Source organism: Acromyrmex echinatior, chromosome 4 (genome assembly GCF_024713525.1).
Source record: "Acromyrmex echinatior isolate Ae372 chromosome 4, ASM2471352v2, whole genome shotgun sequence".
NCBI lineage: Eukaryota > Metazoa > Arthropoda > Insecta > Hymenoptera > Formicidae > Acromyrmex > Acromyrmex echinatior.
The window spans coordinates 1538021-1548087 of record NC_141855.1 but is presented as its reverse complement, the minus strand read 5'-3'; the positions used below and the strand labels follow the sequence as shown (position 1 = coordinate 1548087).

At 33.6% G+C, this 10067-nt stretch overlaps 1 protein-coding gene across 1 annotated transcript; it reads right to left on the bottom strand.

The window, feature by feature from the left end:
• Positions 1–2330: 2330 nt before the first annotated feature.
• LOC105147494 (uncharacterized) lies at positions 2331–9290 on the bottom strand. Its single transcript, XM_087405789.1, has 3 exons — positions 7930–9290; positions 3924–4140; positions 2331–3771 (listed from the first exon to the last, which is right to left on the bottom strand). Exons 1-3 carry the CDS (start codon positions 8393–8395, stop codon positions 3447–3449), a joined length of 1008 nt encoding a protein of 335 aa, XP_087261915.1. The 5' UTR covers positions 8396–9290; the 3' UTR covers positions 2331–3446.
• Positions 9291–10067: the final 777 nt, after the last annotated feature.

Here is a 10067-nt window from a genome sequence, read left to right as displayed (position 1 = left end):
GAGTTCTTTAAAAGAAATAAAAAATTAATTTTTGCAAACTCTTAACAAAAATGAAATGTTGGGATTTTCAGAACTATAAAATCGATAATATAATCATGAACATGATATACCCAACAGCATACAGAAACGATTTTACAGTTTTATTGTAGTATTAAAAAATTTAGCTATGATATAGATTTGAAAATAATTTTGTTGTACCATCAAAATAATTATATAGGACGCTCAAACTAGTTGCTAGAATGTCAAAACTATTTGCAGCATTGCTTCTTATGCTTGAAATTCCTCTCTATCTAATTATTTTAATGATCCAATAAAATTTTCATTTATATACTTAGTTAAATCTTCAGTTACTTTAGCAAAATCAGTTTTTTTTTATAGCAAACAGTATACTACAAGATATAAAAATCTGAAAAAATTTTTATTATACAAGAAGTGGGAGAATTTTGCAAGTGCCTCTAAAATTAAATTAAATTTTAAAACATTTAAAAAATTGAAATATTTTATTATAGCATTTTTTTTCTATGACAGCAAATGAAAAGTTCATAAAAAAGGATATTTTTTTATATTAAAATAATTGTTTTCTCAAATATATTATATATACCTATTATATATTACTGAATTACAGTACTTTATTACTCAACGGAGATTTTACGTTAATTTTGCAAGTTTCTTCCGTATCACTCATTTAACGCGCAAAGCTTTCTCGTAACAAACGAAAGTCGAGCGCTTGGAGAACAGTGTAGCGAGGGGTTAAGGCGTAGAATCATAGAGGGTGATCAAGGGAGAGGGTGGTCTTGCGCTATTAACAGCTAATGAAAATTAGCTTTCGTCGGTTGATTGAGCGTTAAATCGTTCCTTTCTCGTTTTACGAGACAAGCCCATCAGTGATGCACTCAAACGAACGTACTTCTGCTTCAAATTGTGAGCTTGTTACCGTCGCGTCGATAGCAAATTTCTAACTCAAGAATTGAAAATGGTTTGTTGCTTTCTGAACTAATATTCTTTAAGTTTCAACGTAAATTTCGTTATAGTTAAATATTCGATAAATGCCAATACTGAGAAACATTTTGAATCCATAATGATATTATTTTCATTGAAATATGATTTTAATTTTCTGAGTGCAAAATAGAGAGTAGATTTGAGAATATAATTGTTTATATTAAATCTGTTTTATTGACAAATCTATTTTATTGGATGGGCTTTGTATTTAATTTATGTATTTATTATTGTATTTAGTTATTTTTATTTGTATAGCTTGTTTTATCACAAGCTAAGCAGTTTGTAACATTATTGAAACAGCTTTTATTTATTTATATCAAAAGGTTGGAGTAATGCTAATTGTAATAATTAACGCAATGATTTCTATCCTGTAATCTGTACTCGTGATTTAAACATACGCAACGGAAAATCGGTTAGGCTGTATAGATTTTATAGTTGCTTCTGCAGTCCATTATTGCTTCGTTTAGAACAGTTCTAAACATTGTAAAGCCATAATGCTCTTGCGCTAAACGAGGCCTTGTGTCGATGCACGGTCGCTATTAGTGCCACGCAAAACTCGTAATAATTTGTGGCTTGCGTCACGAAAATTGTGCCGACCACTACAGTTTGTTGATACTCAGGGACGCCAAAAATACGAATTACGGAGCAAATGGATGATAGATGATCAAAGAGTTTTCTGTTGCTTGCCAAAATTTAAATTCCTTTTATTCATGTAGTTGTCTGTGCAAAATTATTGCTTCTTTAATTTATTTAATTAATTTTATTTTTATAAAACATTCAATTGGATATCTCTACACATATCTGATCATATTTATCATGGAGACATTATTTTTCACATATTCGACGTATTGATGAAAAAGAGTATGTTTGATAGTAGTTGATTGTAGTTTAATAAATACTCTATGATCATTGCTATTGTGCGTATGCATACAATTAAACTTAAGAAGCCTAAACAAATAAATTAAAAATTACTGATTCCTTGAGACCGTTCCATAAGGATTTACATGGGCGGAATGTAAAAGACGTTTCGGCGAGGGCAATGTAACACTTTTGTTTACAACAGATGAGTGTCAGATCTAGATTTTTTCTCGTCCGTCGGTTAAGCTTGCTCGTCTCCACGTCTGAATAAACATATCTGATGTCTGTTGGGCCCACCCAGACACAGTCATTAAAACCCTTATGAGAAAGTCAGTTACGATATCGCCAAGAAAACCCATTTTCCACCTGCAGCTTTGTAATTTTTTTTTTTTTTTTTTTTTTAATTGGTTAATTGATTTAATTGATAGGAGAAAGAGAGGGAAATTAAGGGGGAAAAAAGCATTCCTGACAAATCCTGGTTGACATACATATTTTTATTTAAAGACATTACGCATCTATACTTAACAATAAATTGAGTTTGAACACGGTACACGCGTAGCGCATGTTAAACAAATTTAATTAGCATTAATATTTAATTTATATTTTACATTGCACACGTTCCGCTATTAATTGCACATGTTTTGTTAGTAACTCGAACACATTTTTTATTTTTACTTTAAAAATTGTACTCCGTAATTTCTATGTCAGACAATATTTTTTTGAATTAAGATAAGAAGCACATTAATTTTGCACAACATGACAGTTGTGCAATGTCATCTTTAGTTTTCTTGGTTTTATGATTTGAAATTTTGGAGTTTAACACATCAGAGGATTAATAGAAAACTAATAGGAGCTTTAACTTGATTTGAAATTTGATTTTCTTATTTCTTTCCAAATTTAAGTTTGGTATTTTAGATAACAAAAGAGAAAATACAGGAAATTCAATATTTCGTATTTTATACATTTATTTACAGACTAATTTACACGATTGTTTTTATGTCGCTATTGAATTACAATACATTATGCGTGTGATGTTGACAGCTACAAGATGATTGGTAAATTCAATTATTTATACGTGTTAATGTAATTCTGAAGAAAGGATTTTTTATGCACAGAAAGTGCTTATAGGTCAAAATGCAATTGAAAGACTTGGAAATAATATCTTAAATAGGAGCATATTTTACAAATGAGCTATTAACGAATTATGTTATAAATTATTAATACATTTAGTATAGTCAAATTTCAAACGTATTTTTAATTTTCTATTCTAAAAAATGTAGATTCTTCTTCTTGATTGAAAAGCTATTATTTAATAAATAAATACAATCTAAAAATTTCATATGTGTGTATACAGTTTTTATGTAGTTGAGCACATTGTTGCCTGCAATTCATTTCAAGTCCTTCAATTTATTTCTCGGACAAAATCATTTTCCGGAAAAGAGTTTTCTCAACATTCGTCTCATAATATATCTACTTAAAAGGTATCATCAAAGTATTCTCTAAATGATATTTTGACATTGTTTCCTGAAGTACCATCATCTTTGTTTAGATGTGGAACAATAGTTGATACTTCGAAAGTAGTCTATCATTCACTTCTCATCCTTGATTTTCGAGATTTGGTTTGGATCGAAATCGGATGTAATCGGGCTTTGTACCTGAACATGAGTGGCATGTAGGGGTGGACAGAGTAGCGGATGATATGGCAGACAATAATACGGGAAACCACTGAGCGCTTTGTTCGCGGGATGAATCTGTGGGCTCGACATTTGCCCGGGAAGTTGTCCGGAACCACGAAGAGGCAATCCCCTCAAATGTTCGTCCGGATGTACTAGAACGCGTACAGCCACGCGCCTGGCGCTTCCAGAGTTTACGAGGGCTCCCAATTCCTGCTGTTGGCGCCGCTTGGTCTTATACCTGAAGTCATTAATGAAATTTCAATTTTTTGAGAAGAAAAAAATGTTTGTAACAAAATGTAATTTATTTTTTGAAAGTTATATTTTCCAAAATTTTCTTATTAAGTCTAGAAAAGTAATGAGATAGTAAGCATAGATAAAAAAAAATTGCACCGTCGATTCTGAAACCAGATCTTGACTTGCGTTTCCGTTAATTTTAAGCCACGCGCTAAATCTGCCCTTTCTGGACCGGACAAATATTTTTGAGCAGCAAATCTTCTTTCCAGTTCATAGACTTGCGCGTGCGAGAATGCTGCCCTGCTGCGCTTTTTTCTGTTCTGCAAACTTTGACCTGAATTTTGCGATTCGTACGCGTCGTCCTCCGCCTCGTCTGTAAGATAAATGAACGAACTTCTATTTTATATACAGGATGATTTTAACATATTTCGTTGGCAAGAGACAAAAATCATTTATTTTTTCTTCTCATAGAACTCTAAAAATTTTTTCAGAATTTTTTATCAACTTTTTGATAGTGCATTTTCTTATTTTTATCAACATGAGGAAATACGATATTAAAAAATTCTGAAAAAATTCTCAGAACTTTATGAGAAGAAAATAAATGATTTTTGTCTCTTGCAGCTTTTCTATAAAGTTGATAGTATTTGATCAAAAAATTATTCAAGACCAATATTTGGCAATGTTTAGTAATTAATATCTTGTTAACTATTGCGAAAATTGCAAAATAATAGAGGACTTTTCGATTCAATTCGATTCACTCTATCTCATGATGAGTGACGAAATATGTTAAAATCACCCTGTATAGTGATTTGTTGCAATGTGGACAAATTTTAATTAATAGAGAATTTAAAAAAATAGAGTTTTTATTGTACATAATTTCCATAAAATTTTGGTTGTTATCAAACACATTCTAATATATATCTATAAATCGTCATTTATTAAAAGAATAAAGCTTTTAAGTTTTTATGTATCGATGAATGGTGGAATCTCATTTTTCGAATAACGTGAGCTTGCCGTACAAATTCGTTTGCGGACAAATATTTAGATTAGCGCGAGAATCTGCAACTATACTGTAAAGCAATCGTTTAAGCCGGAGTAATCATCAGCGAGCAGCTATAGAGACGGTGAACGATCGGAGAGAGAAAGAACGAGAGAGAACCTCGTTGCTTTTGATGTCTCATACAAACATTAACACATGTACTCGCTACTCCGACATGTTTATGCTTCTGTTCCGCAGTAATTCTCCTCTAAGTTTAACCAGTGGCACTAGAGTACAATCGTATTGCAGATCAGACTAGCTTCTTCTACTTGGCAACGAGCTTGATCCGCTACTTTGCGATACATATCCCCCATTATGAATAAAAAATAACTTTTTTAACGAGAATAATAAAAATTAATTACATCGCTGAAAACAAATAATAGTCTGCGTTTTAATTTTATACTTGCAAATTTTTTTTATCGACAAAAAAACTAACGTATTTCAAACTAAAAATAGTAAATCTTAAATTACATTTATACATGTTTTTTTAATTACTCTCGATATAAAGCTAAAACTTTTAGTCTCTGAACATATTTTCTTGCAAAAATACTTCAATTACAGATATAAAAAAATGTCATAAATATCTGCACGGAGACTAAGAAGTAGTTTGCTGAAGTATCTAAAAATTTAGCTAAATATGGATTTGGAAATAATAATTTGGAAATAATTTTATTGGAATCAAAATATTTATGTACAGGACGCAAGCTGATTGCTAGAATGTTAAAATTTTTTGTACTATTGCTTATCATGCTTGATATTTCTACATAATTATTTTGAAATTATTTTCATAGATATGTATCTAGCTAAATTTTTAGATATTTCAACAAAATCGTTTTTTCCATGGGATTATTAAGAAATTCCGATATCTCTTCTAAAACGTGTTATCCTTAAAGTACAGATTCCTTGCTTTTGGTAGTTAATAATTGAAGTATCGTGTTAAAGGAAGATGCTTTTACGTATATTTTAAAATAAAACAAAATTTTTAATAAATTTTTTTTTTAAATCAGGAAGTGTTTGCAAATAAATCACAATGTTCTCCTAACAGTGTCATAATTATTTCACGCTCGAAATGCTCATCCTACGTCAATGTTTATCGTCGGTGGTCAGCAGGAGACGTGGAGCATTTAGAGAGATCTATATTTGATCACTTTCGACGTCGACTAGATGCCATCTCGTCCGGCTAATGCGTCCATCCTTCGTGCTCGTCAAACATCCTATGGATGTTTATATCGAGTCTATATCGAGAGTTCCAGGCAAGCAAGTGGCGTCTACTGAGTTTGATTACATCGATGATCCTTCGAGACCACTAAAATGTTTTTCGGCTTCTCCATCGCGGATAGACTTTATCAGAAAGGACGCGAAAATCAGGAAGGATTTTCTCAGTTATTACTGTAATAAGTGGTTAAGAATAATTTGTCGTGACAACGTTAATTCTTTTGACTATCCATTATCATATTAAATGACTGGAGAGATTTCCCCTCGAAAGTGGACTCGTAATTTTCTAAGTGCACCTTGAATCGGTGCCAGCTCGTGTCTACCTCTTCACCCTCGAGCTGCTGCAAACAATATACTATCGTGCGGTTTCAGGTGACAATTCTTCGTTTAAGAGCAGACGTTCTTTCGTAATGTTAATTACTGTGTATTTAATGTTATCTTTACACGATCTATTTTTATAAAATTTTACGTAATGTGTTTCCTATAATTTTTTTTTCTATGAGCGTATTCTGAAATTACTGTGAATCGTATTTTGTCTTCCTTAAATCATTTTCTTCCTTGCAATACGTCGAGTCAAGTTGTTATAAAATATAATTATCTAATTTTATCACAATTTAATACATATAATTTGTTAAATCCGGACTGAAACAATCAATAAGTAGTTATAGTCAATAATAATTCAAATTTTACATTCTAAATGCTAAAAAATGTCTTTACTTATAACTTTTATAATTATGAAGGAATACAAAGTAGAAATCCTGCATGAATGCTGTTAATCATGATTGATTTCATAAAGCAGCCAGTGCGAGGGAGAGTATCTGTTTATCCTCATACTAAGATAACACTATTCGACTAAAGTAACTCTATACCTTCGTAACGAGGGTGAGTATTACGAAAAGATGGACATGACATAAAGGGATGTAAAGGTAAACTATCTCTTGTGTGTAATACATAACGCAATGTACATATGGTACGGCTCAATTGATTAAATAGAAAATACTTCAAACATAATATATATATATATATATATATATAATTGCAACATAAAATAGCAATATTGTATATTTTTGTGTAGCACGTAGCGCAATACGTATATTGCAGCTAGCGAACGCAAACGATTAACTAAGAATTATTGCTATTCTACATAAAACACGTAGCACTACATCTGTCACGAATAAATCAATCACGAACGTTTACTCGGAAATAGTTAGCGATCGTAACCTTGATCTAAAATGGTTTGATCTAAACGTAGGTAATCTGCGAATCCTTGCGTGCTTGAGACACATAGGAACAGAGTGTGGCCAGAGATCGAACAAGTGCAAGAAGTAGCCGGTACTCGTGACGTCTGCCGAGTCGAGTGCCACTTATGCTACTAAAATTACATTCAATTACGTTATCTGCGCTCGGGTTAACTTTAAAAACCCTTGAAAAGAGCTCGTCTGTTACGTGCGTATCTGCTTAAATGACCTCTTAAGCCCGCATCCTCGTATTCGATACAAGATCCTCCGGTTGATCACCATCTTTTAGAATCTCGAAGTTATTGTTCTGGTTCGCAACACATGTTAGTTGAATTTCTTTTTTGAAGAAAAGAATTGACATGGTTTCGTCTCCTTTACGTGATTAAAAATAAATCTGTTATTTATCATAATATTTATAACGATTTTTTAAAATAATGTGACTTCAATTTTTTAAGAAAATTCTGCTTCGTGATTATATGCATGTGAAGTTGCCTATCAATTGCAGATTATTATTTTAATTCAATACTGTAGAGTTAATAACGAAAAATTCAAATATATGATGTTATTTTGATGTTTTACTCGAGGAGATAAAAAAAATTCGTGGTACGATACGTTTTTTTGTTACAAAATTATACAATAATAATTTATGCATGCGAATAATATCACGTACCTAGATATTTATTTTTACTCATGTCCAAGGCTTCATCCTGCTGTCTATGAGAAGTTTCCGGTTCTTTAACAGATTGATATGCCGTCAGGTTTCCCAGAGTTTCGAAGTGATTCTTAAAAGTTCCTTGGGTCAAGTGCGGGAGGCCTTCAAAATTTGATAAATTTGCCTGCGCCAAGTTCCTCCTCAAGATATCTAGCTCATGTGCCATATTCAGCTCTGGGGTGGGCAATCTTTGATAATGAATCACCTGATCGTGATCGTAACTTCCGTCAAACTGCTCGTTCTCCACGCGTTCATATTCACGATTGTGTCTTCTCATCGGCACGGAAACGGTGGCCTGGATTTTCTCCAAATCACATCTTCTCGAATCCACGCCAGAATTTTTTCGACTCAGGATATCAGCGATACTAAAGGGGGTTGGTTGAAGGGGTTTCGGCGAAGCTTCGCTATGTTTCTCGTCCTCCATCACTCTATGCTTCGCTATTGTTTTTTTTCTCACGACGATCACAACAAAAGCTGTCTTAAAATAGGTCTTTCTATGCACTCGATATCCTCTTCAAATTTTCTCTTCTTTAATTTTCTTCATAATTACAACCATCATTGATTACCTACACACTCCAGGAAACTCGTCTCGTCACATCTTACTAATTGTCATCGTGCAAATTCACTACCTTGTTTTTACTTCACAAAAAACTTTGACTTCTTTCACTTTTGCAAACTTGTCGAAAAAAATCGAAAGATCACACGTCGAATTTTCTCAATCACGCAGGATGCTGTCATTCTCGTTTGATCGACACGTTAGAATGGAGGATCAGCCAACGAATGCTAGTCGCCTTCCGTGTTCACATAATCCCTGGAGACTCTCGAGCAGCCAGAGAGATCGTTGGTAGGCCGACTGGCGTTATTAATTGTTATTCCCGAGTGCTCGACCCTTCCGATTCGAGTGTGCTTCGGTCAAGTGTGCTTGTCGCCCGCGGAGACTTATTTTTCGAATTACCACACTCAACCCACAACTCGCCCTTCCTCCCTCGAGAAGAGCCTCCCTCTTTCACTCGACCAACCCCCACCTAAGAGATGCTTCGCCTTCTTCTCGCCCTTCTCTTCATCCCTCTTTCCTCCTGTTTCTCTTTCTGTTTTGCTAAGGTCTCTACACGTAGATGATCTCACTCAAGACAGTTTTGTTAATCGAAAGATGGAGCTCAAAACTTATCAAATTCCGACAACGGTCTCATCAGCTATCGATCGCTCTCTCACTGCGTGTCATAGAAATGATCTTTCTTTCCTCTCCTTAACGAGCTTCGTAATGCTCTTCGTCACCCACCCTCTCAGTCCCGGGTCTCCTGAGTGAGCTTACACGCGCGAATACCGCGCGTTCTGAGGTAGGTGGAGCTTTGGGTGTTCTACGTGCGATCGGACGTGACGCTTCCGTCACGATGCAAGCCTCGCCCTACGGCCAATCCACAGCTTTTCCTGCGATGTCGCTTTTCCGCGATGGCCAATCCAGGCGAAGGCACGAGGTCGGGAAAGATTCTGCTACGGAGTGGGATTGCGGGGGATTTTTAGATCATCGTGATTGTCGCGACCCCGCCGGAAACGTTCGGGCACTTTAGAGATTTTCTCGTTTTGTCATTCGTGTCAGCGAAGATGATAAAAGGCTGCTTAAATTCTTATCGATGAGAGCGATGAAGTAATCACTCATGGTGGTCATACATGATGACAGTTTCATTATTGATATATGTTTTATGATTAAATATATGAGATTTGATCAAATTGTATTAGTACTGCAGGAAAGTAGTTATCAAATTTAATCAGATATATAATCTATTGCATTTGATATCTTTTACAACAAAATGTGATAAAGTTGTTTTATAGGTTTTCAATTAATATTTTCAATTAACATATAATACGTTTCCTATGTATTCTTTCTCGTTTTTTATATCAACCATTCTTGTTTAGTTATTTTTAATAAAATATTTTTTATCAAAAATAGCACTTGAATAATCTAAAGTATATTTTAAATGATCTACAGTTTATATCACAAAATTAAAATTTTATTTATAATTTTGAATATCGTGTAATATGAAAGACATTTGAAGAGTCAGAAAAATATATAAACTCACATACATTCAAATATACGA

Coding starts and splice junctions, on each gene's coding strand:
- LOC105147494 (XM_087405789.1), bottom strand. CDS start 8,395: ATGGAGGACGAGAAACATAGCGAAGCTTCGCCGAAACCCCTTCAACCA. Junction 4,141..7,929: donor GAGTAAAAATAAATATCTAG/GTACGTGATATT, acceptor TTTATCTTACAG/ACGAGGCGGAGGACGACGCG. Junction 3,772..3,923: donor ATCTGGTTTCAGAATCGACG/GTGCAATTTTTT, acceptor TAATGACTTCAG/GTATAAGACCAAGCGGCGCC.